The 19,883-nt window shown below is 28.3% G+C and overlaps 1 protein-coding gene across 1 annotated transcript in view; it reads left to right on the forward strand.

Annotated features, from left to right (window-relative positions):
* The first annotated feature begins 13,566 nt into the window (after positions 1-13,566).
* Positions 13,567-19,883, forward strand: part of LOC113380383 (Down syndrome cell adhesion molecule-like protein Dscam2) — a 107,630-nt gene continuing 101,313 nt past the window's right edge. The window contains exons 1-3 of the mRNA XM_026619656.1: positions 13,567-13,571; positions 18,623-18,784; positions 19,040-19,178. Of these exons, the coding sequence (XP_026475441.1) occupies positions 13,567-13,571; positions 18,623-18,784; positions 19,040-19,178 (306 nt within the window). The remainder of the gene's footprint in view (positions 13,572-18,622; positions 18,785-19,039; positions 19,179-19,883) is intronic.

The following is a 19,883-nucleotide window of genomic DNA, read 5'->3' on the forward strand; positions in this document are numbered from 1 at the left end:
CAGTTTTCATATAAAGTGGTACTAAGACTAAGAACTGTCAAAGTCCCATGTGCTTGTGTGCAGTCAGTCGTTTTAGATAGAAAACCTAACCTTGAAAACACCATAAATGTCAAAAAACAATGATATCATAACTGCATCTTTGAGATATGGCACGATAACATATGAGTGAAGTTGTATTTAAAGTGTAAAACACCTGAACGCACAGCAAAAATGTGGTATTTTGAAAGTACTTAGTAGCATTTTGTATGAAGCCTCGAAATTAATACAGCCTTGGTATAATATTGTCTATTTTGCGGCTGAATCGGCCCAATAGTTAGAACCCTAGCAATATTGAGTAAGAATCTAGTTGAGATTCGTTTAAATTGAATTAGTATCTGGGTTTGGTTACAATATCGTTAGTATTGGGTCGGTAGAAGTTAGAAGTCAGATCGGTAGATGTTAGAAGTTAGATCGGTAGAAGTTAGGGTCATTAGTCACTTGAATCTGGTTGGAATCCTATCAGGATGAAACTGGAATTGTGGTAGACTCAAATTAGAATATTGTGACAATCTGGAGTAGATCCACTATTGCTGTTGAAATAAAGTTAAATGCCATGCATTTAAAAAAATGCTTTAAGTTTACAAGGTAATGATTCACATATTAAAACTTTACACCTATATATTATACAATTGTACAGTCGGCAATAATACGAATGATTAGTATATATTGTTTTCTTAAAGAATTTTGTGCCAGATACATTTACCAAAAAGATTTGAAGTAATATTTCAATATATAATCAATATATAATCACTCATATAATCAATTCATATTGCTGTTGAAATAAAGTTAAATGCTATGCATTTAAAAAATGCTTTAAGTTTACAAGGTAATGATTCACATATTAAAACTTTACACCTATATATTATACAATTGTACAGTCGGCAATAATACGAATGATTAGTATATATTGTTTCTTAAAGAATTTTGTGCCAGATACATTTACCAAAAAGATTTGAAGTAATATTTCAATATATAATCAATATATAATCACTCATATAATCAATTCATATTGCTGTTGAAATAAAGTTAAATGCTATGCATTTAAAAAAATGCTTTAAGTTTACAAGGTAATGATTCACATATTAAAACTTTACACCTATATATTATACAATTGTACAGTCGGCAATAATACGAATGATTAGTATATATTGTTTTCTTAAAGAATTTTGTGCCAGATACATTTACCAAAAAGATTTGAAGTAATATTTCAATATATATTAGGACTTTTATTAACCTAACTAAAATCTTTTAAAGGTTTTAAAATATTGTTTTTACATCTTAAAGCTTCTCATCAATCTATTATCCAATTGTGGAATCGATTTCCAGAAGCAATTACCAGTTCTTGATCACTTCTCGGACGATTCGTCAGTTATTTGCGTTTATATCATCCAAGTGAACTAAATCCAATACACTCCGAAACGCGGTAATGCAATTTATAATTACTTGAGCAGTTTCGATAAAATAGACGGACAGCTGATCAATGTTTTGCTAAAATCAGAAAATATCAATGTCAGATAATTCATAAGCAACGAAGAACGTAAATGTTCTTAGGTGTTAAAGTTCCAATTCAAAGAAGCGCTACCACCAACATTTGGATATGAAAAAAATTGCATATGATATCTGGACTTAGATGACGCCAGATGACATGTAAATTTAGTGCAACAAGTTTACATTTGATTTTTATATTTGTCTAGTAAGTTTTTAATTTGTATTTGCACAATTTTTAGAAAAAGTAGAATCTCCTGCGTGCACTGTATTTTAAGATCGCAAGTTTTGTTTGAAATATTATATATAATAATAACAAATTACTGAATTTATCTATTCATAACCAAGTCTGGATTTTGATTCAAATTTCTTTGTTCGGACGTACTTTCATTTTATTATATTGGCTACGGAGGTAACAATCTTCATGGCATTGAGTTTTTACACGAGATGGTCTACGCCGGCTAGAGGTGGTAGCGGAGAGCTTTGGTACTAACTGTTCACTTCTAAAAGAAAAGTCCGCGCAACAAAATGTTTAATAAATAATAAATAAATATATCTTGTTTTATCATAAATTTAACTGCAACAAATACTTTCTTAACTAAACTCTTGAATAAAAATAAATAAAATTTGAATATTTTTTTTACTTGATCCTGTTCTATGTTTGTTCTATGGCTCGTAAATATGCTATTAGATCCGTAGTAGGTAATCTCGTCCCACATGGCGCCAATTTTGATATATTCCTGTATATTGGTGATTATATTCTGGAATTTGATGATAGCTTTCGAAATATCAAGAATATTGCTTGCTCTTGCCCTTAATGAATCTGGTTTATATATTGCTATTTCTCGGTTAACCTATATTAGCCCTGGTTATACCAATACTGCATTCATGAAAGGCATCTTTTAAAAAGGTCGAATTGTGCATTTAATAATAACGGAATATTTATTTTTTTGTACTAAACTATAACATTCATAATATTTTAATATATTATATGTTTGCTAATTCTGTAATCATAGAAAAAATTAATACATTAAATTAATTTTAAAGAACATTAAGGACCGATAACACGTCGTTGTTACCCTATCTTATCCTTCTTTCTTCATACTAAAATTGTGAAAATGCTTTTTGTACGATCAGGCGTAGTTTACAAACAAATCTAGGTGTGATCGCACAGCAAATAGATAGCATTTTCACAGTTTCACGTACCAGGAAAGAAGGATAAGATGTTACTGCAAAATTGGCCAAAATTTAATGGTAAAATGGTTTAATATTAGTTATTAATCTTTATTGAAAAAAACTTTGAGCACTTACACCCTTAATTTTTTTATCACCATCATCAAGGAAAGTGCATTATTTCGATGTACTAGATAAAGTAATCCATATAAAGTTAACATGTTGCATGTATTTATTATTACATTATAAATTTGCGGCGTAGTTGAGAGGACAAAGTCGCATGAATACGAAATAAGCCAGGCGTACTACATATAGAGAGGCGGTACAGGCGTTCGAAAACTTTTATAATGGTTGTGCTCCATCATTCCAGATTAATTCGCAAAGTTCCGGACATAATATAATATTGCTTAATCTAAGTTATCCTTCAAAATGCTGCATTCCAGTTTTGATATTATTATGTATGAAAATAAACACATCATGGTGGGAAACTGACACACAGAATCATTTTTAAAAATGATGCCATGTAATATGAAATAGGGAGCTCATAAAATTATTTATGAGATATAATTAAAACAAATATTTTTAAAATTTCTTAGAATCTAAACATATTTATTGATCTACATGCTTTACTCAAAAAAAATTGCTCAAAACGATAGCTAATTACTTGCTTCCACGAACTTAATTTGGATAATAAATTCCTGGTAATGTTATAAACAGTACTCACGAAGTATGGATTAAACTAGTGAAGCGCATGGCATCTAGCCTTAAGGCAAATTGCTGTAACTTCCCGTACCAAATATTATTTTTTTGAAAACGATTTTGAAAAAATTTTACTTCGAGAAAAAATGATTTTTGAAAAACTAGGAATTTGACAAAAAATTACATTTTTTGAAAAAAATCTTTATTTCTTTGTCTTATTTCTTTATTTTGGCATATTTTGGAAATTCTGAACTTTTTTTCAAAACAATCGTACTGCTTTAACTACATAGAGACAAAATGTCAAAGCGCGTAAGCGCCGCGTCGCCGTCCTACGAACAAACATTTTTTCCGGAACCCATGGGAATGCAAACAAAATTTATACTTATTGTTAAAATCTCTATAAAATATCTGATAATTTGATGTGCATATGTCTAATGATCATTTTTGACCGCCAAATGGCATTTTTTTTACTTTTTTTGTTAGATCTCCGAAACCGCTAGACCTGCCTTTATGAAAATTTGATCAGTTTTTCATCTTATCAATACAAGTAAAATGCTTTTTGAATTATTAAAATCGGACGCTCCGTTCTCTTAAAAACTGAGTTACCGTTTCTGGCACTTTTTGCCCCGTATCTTTGGAACGGCTAGACCTGCCTTCGCCAAAAACTAATCAGCACGTCGTCTCTTTATCAATATGAATCGAATGTTTTTTGAATTATTTAAAGCGGTTGATCGGTGTTCCCGAAATCGTCGACGAAACTTTGTATCTGCATACACACACGCACACACACACATACACACACACATATATCCATTTTTTCTAAGGTATGCCAAAATGTTCAGAAACCTTTGAAACGTAAAGATATATAAAAATTTTCATTTTCGATTTTTTTGCGATTACTATAACTTGCCCTACGGGAAGTTAATAAAACTGAAAACGTTTTTACTAAGTTTCAAATTATTTCAGTGATCTTCTACTTGTTTTTGATTCCTTGAACATCTGGTTAATAAAATCCTTATAATGTTATAAGCAGCACCAATTAAGTTTTAATTAAATCCAATTCAAATTTTCATCGCAATTTTGTTCTCTACTAACGGAGCAATTAAAAATCAGATGGATCCAGTAAGAAAACAAGAACATTATACGAAAACGGCCTGGTTAACGGCGTTAATAATAATTAAATATGTAAACAGGGCAAAATACGCACAAGACGAATATAATTGAAGAAACTGAAGAAGTTCTGCAAACATGGACCGAGAATTGTGTGTTTGCTGAGAAAACGGAGGAATTATTATCCTTCTACACAGTCCGTAATCAAAATTTTATTTCATTCGTTATTTATTTAAGAGAAGAGTTAGACTTATGCTCTTAGAGATAATTAAATGAATAATAAAATTATTATTTATATGTAAATTAATTCAAATTAAATCATCAAGATGCAAGGCATCATAAATTTTCACTCACCGAAGACGAAGTTTGTTTTCGCCGATAAAAACGATTCACCAAAAACTAATCAGCACGATTCCCAGCCAATATCTTTTCAATTTCGTTTTTGGATTTTCAAAATCTATTCAGAACAGAAAGAAACGGCTTGGCTGACCGTCGCGCAAAATTGATAAACTCTAGTCCTCATCGAGATAAATCGAATGGCTTTTAAATTTTTGAAATCGACCCATCTGTTTTTGAGAAAACGTCGATTTACGGCGAAAAATCTGTTTACATACACACACATACACATATATACACACACACATGCTTTTTCCAAATTTGGTCTCAATCCATTCAGAATGGCTTGAAACGTCGAGAAAACATAAAATCGAATCGGATTTTTTTATGAAAACATAAACTTCTCCAATTCATAAACGTAACCAACTGAACCTCTACCCTGACAAAGGAGTAAGCAATAAAAAATAGTGAATAAAAACGTAAATTAACTTAAAAATAACAATACCACCTTTGAAACAATTAAATAACTTATTCTAAAAATTATATCCTTTTTGTTCACATTTTACCGACAATCTTAGAAACAATTCTGAAAATTCGTAGGATATTGATTAGTATTCGTACTGATTAATTTTTGGTAAAGATCTACTGGGCTATTTCTTCATAATTAATTCTTATTTTTTTTATTTTTGGTGAAACTTTTCACAATTATTTCATGGTATTGGAAAACATACAGGAATATTACGGCTCTATGTTAAGTTGTTCAATTTTGAAAAAAAAACTAAATTGAATATTGGTACTTACATCGATTTATGTATTTTTCATAAGCAATACTTTCAATTTAAAATTCCATGATACAATCTAAATAATTGAGAAGTTTGTAAAATAATTTGAATACGTATTTTAAAAACATGTATCCTACAACTTTTACATTTTATCACCACTGATTCTTTCCGAACGAAATACAAATGCTTACAAAAGAAGAAAAAAGGAAAAGAGGAAAAAGGCATCTTTTGCAGTATGAATTGTTCTGAATGTTTTTAAAAATACATGAGAAATAAAATATCATATTGTAAAGCTCGTATTGCATGGGGAATATTCTTTCTTTTATTTTACTTAATGAAAACAACGCGATGTAAAACATGGGGTATCATCGTTGCGAATTTACAATGGCTGAAATCGTAATTTTTTATATACTGGATAAAATAAAGCAATATTGTTATATGAGATATAGAGTAAAATTCAAAAATTCATTTACTTATGAGGAAAATTTGTGAGAAAATGGGCGGGGTAAAATGATACAGCTAGGGGATAAATAGATTCAATGTTTTATTTTTAATTTTAAAGAGTTTTTACGAAATAATAGCTACATTATTCAACTAAATGCAAAATATAAATTTTATGTGTACATTTTTTACAGAGATCACACTGATCTGGTATTTTGTCAGAAATAATTATCAGCAGAATTAGAATAAATATGTATTTAACTATTTAATGAAAATTGTTTTTTTAACTTAATTAACTTCCCGTAAAACAAAAATTTTTATATATCTTTACGTTTCAAAGGTTTTTGAACATTTTGGCATACCTTAAAATTAGAAAAAATGGTTGTATGTGTGTGTGTGCGGATACAAATTTCGTCGACGATTTTGGGAATACTGATCAACCGATTTGAATAATTCATAAAGCATTCGATTCGTATTGATAAAGAGACGTGTTATTAGTTTTTAGCGAAGGCAGCCGTTCCGAAGATACGAGGCAAAAAGTGACAAAAACGGTAACTCAGTCAGCGTCCGATTTTAATCATTCAAAAAACATTTTGCTTGTATTGACAAGATGAAGAACTGATTAAATTTTTGGGAAGGCAGGTCCAGCTGTTATGAACGCTCAATAAAAATAAGTTAAAAAAATGTCATTTAGCGATCAAAAATGTTTATTGGTCACATATACATCAAATTATCAGATATATTATACAGATTTTAATAATGTGTACACATTTTGTGTAAATTTTTTTGGGTTCCGTATCAAGATTTTTAATTACGGTACGGTAAGTTCCAGCAATTTGTCTTAAAGCACGATGCCATGCACCCCACTAGTTTACTATTTCATTTACTATTTCTATTGTTTACACCTTTGCCAAGGTAAAGGTTCAGTTAGTTTCACATATAAGCTTTTATAGAAGTTATATAAAAAATGATGTATCCAACTTATAAATAACAATACATCTTTTAAGACAAATAAATAACGTATAGTAAAAATTATGTTCAGGTCTCGTAAACTAAACAACAGTGATCACAACCAAAAAAACTAACAACGAAAGAAAATACTTATGTAATGGATTTTCAAGCATTGCGGTTTATCTTCTGATAGTGACGTTGTATGAATCATGATAATGACTAGTTACATATATTTTGCCCTTTACTTTCAAATATTATTATTAAAAAAATACTTACTTTATTTGTTTTTGAGATATCGTTGATGGACATTTTTACCTGCGGATCTTTAAGCCCTGTTTTGCCTTATCTAATAAATTTACTATGGCCAATGTGAAGTTTTGTTAATATCATAGAGATTAACGTGTTAAAATACCAGGGATTACAGCAGGATATTGGAATCCTAGAACTCTTATACTCTAATTTTCAACAAACTCCTCAAACATTTCACTCATTTTAGACAAACGGTTTAATTATAATACAATATATAATAAATAAATACCCAAACATCATTGTATTCCATACGCGTAATAAAATCCATAATCTTCCCTCGTCGGATTAAGTTCATCCATGAGCTTAATAATTCCATGCATAACAATATGTTTTCCGACCATTATTTTGTACGACCCTGAGCTTTTCCGTATTTCTCTGATGAGAAATATCCTCGGGTGAAACGTTTTTCTTTTTGCACCTTTTCCGATTTTCCGTCTCGCATCCGCTAGCTTCGTTGCGTCCGGGTTCGTTTCCTGCACGACGACAGGGGCGGACGAGGATTTCGAATTTGGGGCCCAATGTTAAAAAGACACATCTTAAAACTTTATATTTTTTATAAAATTTGATTTTGTTACCTAAATTTGAATTTAATTGCTACATTAGTTTATAGTTACAAAAATTATTTGTTGAAAGTATAACCTGTTGTAGGTAAATAAATAAAGTATAAGTTATAATTGATAATTTATTATTTTTATTATTATTAATTTCACGAAAAAGTTTGTTTTTTTTAATTTGTAGTTGCCAGTATCGTCAAAATTTGAAGTTTACTATGCCTGAATTTTTATTTAGTATATTTTTAGCATATTTTTTATATTTTTCAGTGGTTAAACCATAATGTCATCTGTACAACCTTTTTTATTTTGCTCTTTCTGTATATTTTTAGTGAACATTTATTATTACTGAATAATTTTGAAATATTTCTAATTAAAATATAAATCAAAAACAAAAAAATACAGAAAAAAGTTAAATATGGGGTAAATTTCAATTTAACAAAAAATCTGTTTTATTATATATTTTTAGGGAGCAAAATAATTTTATTTCATCGTTCCCTAATACAGATTTTTTTTTATATGTTTATTAAAATGTTTGAGTTTATTATCCAAGGGTATTAAACTTTTGCAATAATACAGAAATATTACATAATAATTATGTTATTGTGTTATTAGTCAAATTCTCCTTAAAAACAACACTGAACTTTGAATATTTTTCAAGAAAAAAATTTTTCTTCTGTACAATTTCTGTACATTGTTAACTTGAAATTCATAAAATAAAGTAATTCCGGTAGAAGAGGAGGTACTTTTTAATAATTCATATATAATTTTTCTTCATTTTATTCGAATGTTATATCCCAACTCGCGATTTCAACAAATATTGATCAAGTCTTGGAAAATATTATTAGTTTTAATTTAAATTATGGCTCATAAAGTGGTTTTATGTTAACAAATAATTCTCTTTCCAATTTTATGATCCATGAAACAGATGTAAAAGAGATATTTTGATTTGAAATTAAAATAGGGTTTACCAAAATAGAGAATAAAATATGAAATCGAATATTAAATATAGAATTTTAATAACAACGTGATAAAAGTTGTATTTGAGAAACAGTACATTGTTTAAATTATAATAGTTTTTGCAAATTTTTGATAAATTGATACAAGTTAATTATTTGAGTAATTTCTTTATAAATTTCATATTTTTTTATTTAGATATTACTAATTTAGACATGTTTACCAATTTGTATAGATATTACAAAATTCTAAACTCTAATCTATATGCTTCTCAGTTTTGAAATCATGATAAAGAGTAATGAGTAGATATGGTGCAACCTGATATCAAGCAGTAGTGAAATCTATGACTTGAAAATATACATACGAAATATGTTTCAAATTAAAAAAGCTATTTCAGTCATAGGTACAATAAATTACTTGTTCTAAAAATAGTTATTAAGTAAGTCAGCATATATTAACAATAGAAAGGACAACCATTAGAATATCTTCTAATGTAGTCATTTCTTAAATAAACAGTTACTAAAAGTCTTCACTTATTAGACTGATATTTATTGTAATTCATATATAAAAATAACAAAATAGAATTTTACAACTTATTTTCAAGATTCGGTACTAATTTTTGGATGAAAAGCTAGCGACATCAAATTTTATTAGAGAGAGAGCAGGAATATTCACTTATTTTTAGTAAATCCTTATAGTAAACAAAAAGCGTATCTTTATTTTGTTTTAATTTTTTCAACTTTGGTTTTAATCACAAAAGTATAAAATTGTGTATATATTTTATAACATATAAGACCTTAGAGTCTTGATTAACAAAAATAAATTATAACAAAAAAAATTATAATATAGTCAATTACCAAAATAGAGAATAAAATCTAAAATCGAAATTAAAATATAGAGTTTTAATAACAATTTGATAAAAGTAGTATTTGAAGTACAGAACATTGTTCAAATTATAATTGTTTTTGCAATTTTTTTATTAATTGATACAAGTTTATCTTTGAGTCATATTTTATGAAACAAGATAGTTAAATTTTCACGAATTCTTATATAGTAATTTTTATACCTGTCCTGAAGTGGACAACGAGTAAAACTGCAAGAAAAAAATTACTTTAAAAATAAAAAAAATTCTAACCATTATCAGAGCTTTCAAAAGTTGACAAATTTAATGTAACATGATTTTTTTTAATTTTGCCCTTTAGTCGGCTTGGGTGATACTCGAGGCGGCTTTTGTAATTATCTGAATAAGTTTATATTTTATCAATTATCGTGTAATTCTAATGAAATTTTATTACCCTTAGTGTACAAACAGCATATTTCCATTTTATATTATTTTTCCCAAACTTCGGTACCAATGCATTTTAGTAGTGTGTGCAGATTCAAATGTAAAAACTCGGCTTTGGAGATAGATGCAAAAAAAAGACGACGCCGAACGCGCACGGATCTCGTGAATATTCATTCGTCGCATTTAAAATAATAATAAAATTTCCCGAGGGAATATACAACGAGAGGAAAAATGCGAAAACTCGGTCAGAACACAATGCCTTTCGTCCTGAACAGGAGAGGTGCGGTTTTGTTATAGCATTAAATTCATTGGAAAATCAATTTTTTGGCATTTTTCACCAGACCGTGAAAATACACTGGAAATGTGTTTTGTGGAAATGCGGACATGACCTGCATTTTACGGTAATAATAGATTTTTGATATACAGTAGAATGGCAACTTAGATTTTATGGTTTTATATTTCATCGATTTGGTATTGTGCTTTTTGTGCCATTTTTAACATTGAATTCGGGTGAAAGTAAAATCATACATATAGAAATTGTGTTAAAAACAACAACTCGATCATCTTTTGAATTTGCTTTTTAATTCAAATTATTAACAAAATTAACAAATATTAAAAATCATTTAAACATAGAGAACTTTTCTAAATATCACAAAAACAGAAATAACTGTTATTAGTCAGTTTCATTGATTAAAAATTATATAATTTAAAAGTATGCTTAATAAACTATACTATAGTTTAATTAAACATTATTCATTTATTAATTCATCATATTGTTATTGAATAAATGAAGTGATTCTTAGTGTTTATATTCAACTACAAATTTTAAAATTTATTGGAATGTTTTTATTTTTAATATATAGTGAATGGCAGTCAGAACAATTGTATTCTATAAGCCATTAGGCTATAATTTTGATCCACAGGAATGTTTTTTAAACTAATTTCTACCCCAAATTTGGATGAAATTAATAACACATATATGGTATAATTAAATAAAATTTTAAAAAATCAAATATACTGACAATGAATTAAATCGACAATAATCTACTTTTAATTTACTCATATACTTCATCTTTGAAATTACAAAGACAAAAATTACATATCAATTATTGTTTGACATTAATAGGTTTGTTTGATTTATAAATATTATCATATAAAATACCTATTAAAATTTTCAATTAATGAGTCACGAATTATTATTTGTAGAAAATAAATGAAATAAATTTATTATCCATGGCTGTCGATTTTATATTTTATATAACTATATACTTTTTCTTTGAAATTTGAGTTGAAGTATTGTAATCAAACTCAATTTATAAATTCTTAATAAGTTTTATATGGAAACTTAAAACAACGGTTTTAGCAATGAACTCATTTTAAAATTGCCTATTAAAATTAACAAGTATCAAAATATATTTAAATATAATAATTTATAAAACATAATTTTAATTTATAAATTACATAAATTATATTGAGCAAATATTAATGCAGTTCAATTAAAAATTATTTAGTCATAAATTTTTGAATATAATTATTATTATCTAAACTTTCTTGAAAATTTTCTCTAGAATCTCAAATTCTATACAATTTTGAAATATTATTGTTATGATACTCAGATATGAAAAATCATAAATAATAAATATTAATAGTCATTTGAATTTGTAAACTACTATTTTTTATAAATTTAAAAAAAAATTCCAATATCAAAATATTTAGAGAATGTGTCCACAACTTTTCACATAAATACGCATTTTTACTTTTTAATTAAAGATAAATTAAGAAAGATAAATTTGATTTTTAATAAAAAGATACGTTTCTATTTTAATTGATACTTCAAAAAGTAAGTTCTATATATCTATTTTAAAACCAAGTATATAACTAGAGGTAAATATTACAAATTTATATTTCCGATTTTAGAGACGAATTACTTTTTTAGATTATTTTCCAGAATTCCCGTTTTTTTTTTCATGTTATTATTATCATCGCTATTAATATATTTGCAATTATATTTACAAAAGCTAGTAGGTACTATAATAGCCATCAAATTATTTGAATATCAAAGCTATATTAATCGCTTTGAATTTTATTGTAGTTTATATGTTAATACTTAATAATAATGGACTGCAAGCGTTTTATAGGATTATAGACTGTAATTAAATTAATTGGAATCGATTATTATACGTTTTAAATTGCAAATTATATAACATATATATATATATATATATATATATATGTATATATATATATATATATCTACATAAAAATAATTTAAATTGCAAACTGTCATAGTAATTTTACAATTTCTATTATAATTTTCAACTTCAACTTGGCTTCTGTACAGCTTGAGCTTTGTTTTATTCCAAATATTTTATTTATATGACAAATATTTATTATATAAAATTATTTCGGATTTAGGTATTTAAATACCATTTTTTTAATTGGATGCATTTATGTATTTAAATATCGTCCTCGTAGTAGTAAGCAATTATTATTCTGCATTTGCTAATAGTCAAATTGCATTAAACCTAATGTTAATTTATAATGTTGATCCTACTATTACTTACTATTTCTATTTTATAACAAAGACTTATTTCTACTTAACAAAATATCAACAGAAACCGAAGGAGATGTTCTTGTTTTGATACAAGATAGTTTCAGTTCATAACGAAGAGAAGTAGATTTTCTTCCTGGTAATAGAACAGGTTGCCTAAAGATTTCGATATGGTTCATAAACAGGGCTCTGGTATACATTGTTTTATTTAATCTTTTCAATTATATCTTTTGTTGTAAATATTACCAAAAAAAACGTATTGAAGATTATAACGTTCGTGATGGAAAACATTATGCAAATAAATGTCTCTTGCCATGGGATTGTATATTGTATAAACAAATAAAACCTTGTAATTTGTAACCTGGATTTTTTACCTCATAGGTTGGGTGAATTGGCACGGCCAGGAGGCAAATAGATCCAATGTCTTAGATAAATTTGGAAGAGGCTTTACAAAATAGTAGCTACATTATTGAACCAATGCAAAATATGTATTTTATGGATGCATTTTTTAGCACTGTAAATATTTGGGCAGAAATACTCACCAGCAAAGTTGCTCCATTTTACCCCACCTAGATGTAAGTTTTTATAGAGGTTATATTAAACAAAGCTGTTAAATCTAAATCAAAATTTACAATACATGATATAAAACAACTAAATAACGTATATTTAACAATTTTATTACGAAAACAAATAAGAATGAAAAAAAATACTTTTGTTATAGATTTTCTAACAATGTGATTAAAACGTCGCAAGAATCTTATTTCTTCTACATTCAAATATTGTTGTTAAAAAATTCTTAACTTTACTGGTTTTACTTACTTACTTATTCTGCCGCTTAATAGAAAAATGTTATTGCAAGGCCATGTTATGAAGAACTTTCCATACAAAATATTGATCATGGGGTTAGTATTTCTCAGATTGTCACATAGAAAATCTAACCTAGGAGCCGCACAAATATCAAAAAAAACGATCTTAGATAATAGGGTGTTTCTGACACAGTATCATAACATACGAGTGATGTTGCAGTTTATGTGTAAAACGCCTGAATGCACAGCAAATACATGACATTTTGACAGTATTCAGTATGATTCAGTACCCTAATGTAAAAAAGTTGGAGCGTATTATGGCGTTGCCATAATTTTTTGCTTTTGTAAGACTGAATCGGTCCTACAAGTTTAAAACATCAGGAAATCGTCTTAACTTAGTCACTGACGCCCATTACATCAGCAATAGTCATTTAATTAAAAAAGTATAAAATTTTTCTAAAACCTAGTAACACAATCCGTCTAATATAGAACTAGCAATGTGATACCTAGCCATTATCCTAGGATTGTTCGTCGGGAGAGAATGGGCAAATTGTAATTTCCTGCCTGGCAATCACCGACGGAAACGACACGAACGTCTCCTCCAGTTGAGTCATGTCAAACCAGGCGGCTGATATCAGAGCCAACGAACTTACCATGTCACTCTGATTAGATGCATTTTGAAAGATATAGTTAGATACTCATCCTATGTATTCTAGATAGATACAGATGGTTAGATCATTATTCAAAAATCTTAGGTGCAAAAAGTAGAAATTTTATTGGTATAAAATAAATCCCGGGGATTTCCCATCGAAAGAAGCCTGGTTTATACATTTTTCTGATAGATTATATGGAAATCATAATTTTTTATGATAGCTACTGTTTTGTAGACATTAAGAAGTTATTTTATAATTGTTCAAAAAATGGACGTTCCAAAATGAGTGGATTTTGTTGAATGTGACCATATTATTTCAAGTCAAAATCGGGACAGTAATTTTTAGTTGTGCTAATCCAGGACGGGGGGGGGGTGATTGATGGTGAATGCTTCAAATATTTAATATGATTTTAAAATAACAAATACTTTTTGAGAATGCAATAAAATTCCGTTTAAATGTGTTTTTTAAAAAATGTACCCTATAAAATTATATTTTGCATGAGTTGAAGAATTAGTTGAGAGTTTTACTGAACATAGTCAGATAGTTGTTTGTGTGGTATGTGCAATTTGTCGTGATATAATTGGTTTGGTTGTCAAATTGGATCTTCGCGTACCCGAAAAAGCTCAAATCTTTGACTTTGATTGACGTTCAATTATATGTTATATTTTATTTTATATTTTTGGACCTGTAAGTTTTTTCAGCTTGCAAACTTATTAAACATTTTGTTCAATTTTTTATGATTATTTAAAAATAATTACCACTTAGTTCAAGCAGTCAAGGAACACATTTCTATATTTTTCGCTAACTTTCGTAAAATTGAAAAGTTTTAAATTATGAATGTGAGTTATATATAACATTTTCAGATATTTGTAAATTTGTTATCATGTAAGGGTCAATATTCAATTTAACCTATACTTTTTGAAAATCCGGGATAAAAGATCTAAATTTGAGACAAATGTCGCTTTTAGAAAAACCCGGAACACAAGGTAAAAATCCGGGAATGTCCCTTCCAAACCGGGACATATGGTTACCTTATTTTTTGCCTTCCGGCTATCCTTTTTCGCCGTTCTTTTTGTAGTAAAAAGGACCGGATGTCAAGTTTTAGAAAAATTATTAAGTGTCTTGATATCAACCAATGAATTTAAAATATCAGTCTGATCAATTAAATTTCGAATTATAAGTAGATTGGAAATAGTTAGTATATAGAAGATTAGATCATCTGAATTTTTTTTCAAAATTTCAAAAGTTCTATTAATGGAATAATTGTCTTATATGATGGTATTTTTTAAACTGAATGTGAAAATTTTGTTGGTATGAAAAATGCCCCAACATTTTTTTTCTAAACTTTTCATAATTTTATTATAGTCATTACTCATCTCCTAAATTTAAGGTATAGTTGATTGATAACTTAACCTTTTAAACTTAATTTAGTCGTTAAAAATTTTATGTTAAAATTTGATATCTTATTATTAGTTTAGAGCAATTGTTTTCAAACTTTTTGTACTTTTGTGTTCTTTAAATTGTTATGTTTAACAATCTGATTTTATGAATACCTACCTAATATTAAAATTTGTTTAGCTGACTACAAAATAATGCATATTTGTGTAAATATATATGAACATAAACATAAATATTTAACAATTGATCTTTTGACAGCGATATCAAAGCAAAATTTATGAGAGCTGATGTAAATATTTATTTATTATGTTCAAAAATATATATATTCAGATTATAATCTTTAATTTTGTTTTTCAACTAATAATTATACTTATATTAAGTAATGCAGCTATTATTCCATAAAACCTCTTTAAAATAAAAAATAAAATAGTGCATTATTTGCCTCTCGGCTGTCTCTTAAAGGAAATTCGATAGTTGTAGCAAATAATTTATAATATTTACAAGAAATAAATTAAATTAATAATTATTTCATCTTTGCTCATAAATATTTTTGACGAAAAATAAGATCTTAATGAAATCTTGGTAATAAATGTACCCAATAAAATTTTATTTTGCATGGGTTAATGAATTAGCTGAGAGTTTTACTGAACATTGACAGATAGTTGTTTGTTTGATATGTGCAATTTACTATGATATAATTGGCGTGACTTTTACAATATAATCACTCAAAGTCAAATTGGACCTTTGTGTCCTGCCCTACCCGAAAAAGCCCAACTATTTGTACTTCAGTGTTTTATTATTTATTGCTTATAAGAAACGTACTTCAATTAAGCTTCCTGCATTGCAAAATATATAAATTAATTACAAATTTCTTTTCTACGTCTAGAGAAAAGCAATTTTCCTTATGTTTGTTCAAAACTTCAACAATTACCCCGGTAAGAATTTCACATGCAATTAAATTAAGCTCAAAAGTACAACACAAAAGACAACTGCAACAATACAAAACAAACCTTTTGAAAGACGTTATATTTAATTTCACATCTTAGAATCCTCCGCTGTGTTTCTGCATTACGGAAAATTTGATGTGTTTTTCATTTTTAAATCTCTAAGTTTTCCCAACGGGCCGCGAGCATATTTTCTTCATCTTTCTTATATTTTCTTTCCGCTTTTTATTACCCTACGTGGGTGTTAATTATTCAACCGGGACTGGGACTTTTCTCAAGTTGCTGTTGGGGATGGTTTGGGGACATTTTGTGATATCCTAGGCTCGGGGGAAAAGCATTATTAGCTTACCGACGGTTACATGAGAATTAAAATTTAATAGGGACATCTTTACGACGTAACCGCGAGTCTTCATAAATTTTAATTCGACGGTCGGGCTGTCACAGGAAAAGTTTATAATGCGGATTCACTTTAAGTTTTGAGAATTTTGTATGCATGAAAACTCGCTATAATATGGGTTAATCATTTTTAACATCTGTAAATTCATGCAGGTATATTCAATGTTTCCAATTATTAATTAGGTGTAAAAGTATCTTCACTTTTATTATGAAACTTATGCCAGTTCTATTTCATATGTTAACAAATATAATTCATAATTAAAAGTGGTTATTGCATTTTACGGAACTGTGGTCTCGATTATACTTAAAAATGTAGATTTCTAGAATTTTGGTTATTTGAATTAAAAATTTCCTTCATAACTCTAGATAAGCAGAAAACTGAGAAATATTTTGTCCACGTTAGTAGTCCAAGTAGATTTGCCGAAGCAGAAGTTTGCGAAAAAAATCTATTTACTAATTTCACCTTTTCTCGATGTCTCAAGTAATTTTTAATCAAATGTGATCAATTTTGGGAAAAGTACGTGTGTGAGTAATTTTTAGACCGATTTGAAAATTTTAAAAGTCATTCAGGAATTTATAATAAGTAATAGTATAAACACACATTTATAATGATGAAACAAAAAACTATTAACAAAATCGTACCAAGATCTAAAAATATACTTAGAATATTTTTCATTTGCTTAGCAAACAGTCACATTTCGTAATATCATTTCTTAACATCATATCTTTCAAAATAATTTCCAACGTATACTTTCGTTATATTGAATCTTGACATCTTTACACTTCTAAATATATATTCATTTATCCTAAATATGCATTTAATATAGTTCCATAAGGACTAAAGTTTGACAGTTTTGTACCACAATCAGCCAAGCCGTTTCTTTGTAATTAGTAGAAAAATGAAAATAATTATCCACGTTTTAGCCCACAAACTTGAATCGTTTTCCAAAATTCAAAAACTTTTCAAAAAATATTGATTGAGAATCACGTTAAATGTTTATGGTAAAAATCGGTCTTGAAGAATCGGTAAAAAAAAATTGACAATTTTGATGAAACTTAAGATTTCGTAGTCCGAAATAGCATACTTAAATATTATAGGTCTACGATATGCGATTGAATTATAAAATTTCATCAAATTCAGGATTTCACTGTGCACTTATGCGATTTTAATCAGAATCGCAAGTGTTTTGTAGGTAGGTAGATACTACTGATTACAGTTGACGTTTACACTTAAATAAAATACATTTTCAGATCATGAAATAGGTGAAATGAAATGTGGTAAACAAGTTCATAAATTTATACAAATACAGATATAATTATGCTTAAAATACATAAATTGGTAATTGTGTTAATTATTCTTTAGTAAATATTGTTAAGTGATTTTTTTTCAGGGAAAATTTTCCTTTCCTTGTTTTTGTCACACAATTATATATTCCAAATATATTATATAATATAAATATTTTATATTCTAAATACTTAGTAATATTTTACTAGAGTAGATATGACGGATACTACATTTACTACTACATTTATTGAAATATATGTTTTTGAAATGAAAAAAAAATAGTAAAAGCGATAGTTCTATTTTTGAAATAAACAGTTGAACATTTTATCTAAATAGCAGTATCTCGATTCTCAATGATTAATTTATGCAACTTGCCTTAAGGCAAAATACTACTCTCGACTAGTTTCATTTACATTCACATTTGCATTACTGTTATTGTAACATATATTCATATGTTATTTCTTATTCTAGATGGTATTCGCAATCAGGGCCGGAACCTTTACTGGTTCTGGCGGGTCCAAGGATAAGGTTACTGGGCCCTGTTTTGGCGGTAGAAGCCGTGACGCCGGACGATGCAGGCCAATACCGCTGCACTGCCGTCAACGCGGGCGGAGAAGCCAGTGCCGAACTCAGGTAAAATAAATATTTCTACCTCATCAAACTTTTACTCCTCACACAACTCTGATCTTTCCTTTTAATAAAATTTTCTAATTAAAAACCACCTTTCGTGTATGAAATTACAACCGTTCGTCAATTGCGTTAATGGCATTTCCATAGATCGCATTTCGGATGAGCTGCCTTCAGCCTTCAGCTTGTCGTTTGTGCACACAAACATACATATACACACTTCGTACTCGAATTAATTAATTGTGTTGTCACGAATTTCAGACTGTCAGTTACTACTCCACTCAATGTTGAAGTATCGCCGGCGATGTTGAGCGTTCACATGGGCGGCGCCGCCGAATTTAGGTGCATCGTTACCTCGCAGGGCAATCAGGTCGGGCCGCAGTTCATCACGTGGTACAAGGTAAGGGGTAAATTGTATACTTTTTTATTTACATTTGCGAATTACAATCTGTTGTTCTTATACAACATTCAGTAATTTTGATGGTATATTAAATAAAAGAAAAAGGTCGAAAGGTCACCCATTGGTGATCGATTCTATGTTGGATATGTTTAGCTTTTAGATGTAGTCCTATTGTGAAAATATTTAATTAAGCCTACGAGAAATTATACATATTATAGGATTACTAAAAAATATCGAAAAGTTGTCGTTTTCTTCTGAGCCGTTCAATGCCATAGTTTAAAAATTGTATACTTGATAGATTATTTGTTAACGGGTAAGTTATAGTAATCGATCAAAAATCGAAATTGATTTTTTTGCATATCTTTACGTTTCAGAGGTTTCTGAACATTTTGGCATACCTTAGAAAAAATTTATGTGTGTGTATGTATGTATGTGTGTATACAAATTTTCGTCCACGTGTTTGGGCGCACGGATCAACCCATTTGAAAAATTCCAAAAGCTTTCGATTCCTACTTATGGGGATTGGTGCTGATTAGTTTTTGGGAAAGGTCGGTTCAGCCGTTTCCGAGATATGAAACAAAGTGTGCAGAAAATGGAAATTAAGTTTTTGAGAGAAAAGCGTATCCGATTTGAATGATTCAAAAAACATTCTATTCGTAATGATGAGAAGACATGCTGATTAATGTTTGGCAAAGACAGGCTCAG

Source organism: Ctenocephalides felis, unplaced genomic scaffold (assembly GCF_003426905.1).
Source record: "Ctenocephalides felis isolate EL2017-DRISC unplaced genomic scaffold, ASM342690v1 CF-g0.4_SCAFFOLD_00845, whole genome shotgun sequence".
Lineage (NCBI taxonomy): Eukaryota > Metazoa > Arthropoda > Insecta > Siphonaptera > Pulicidae > Ctenocephalides > Ctenocephalides felis.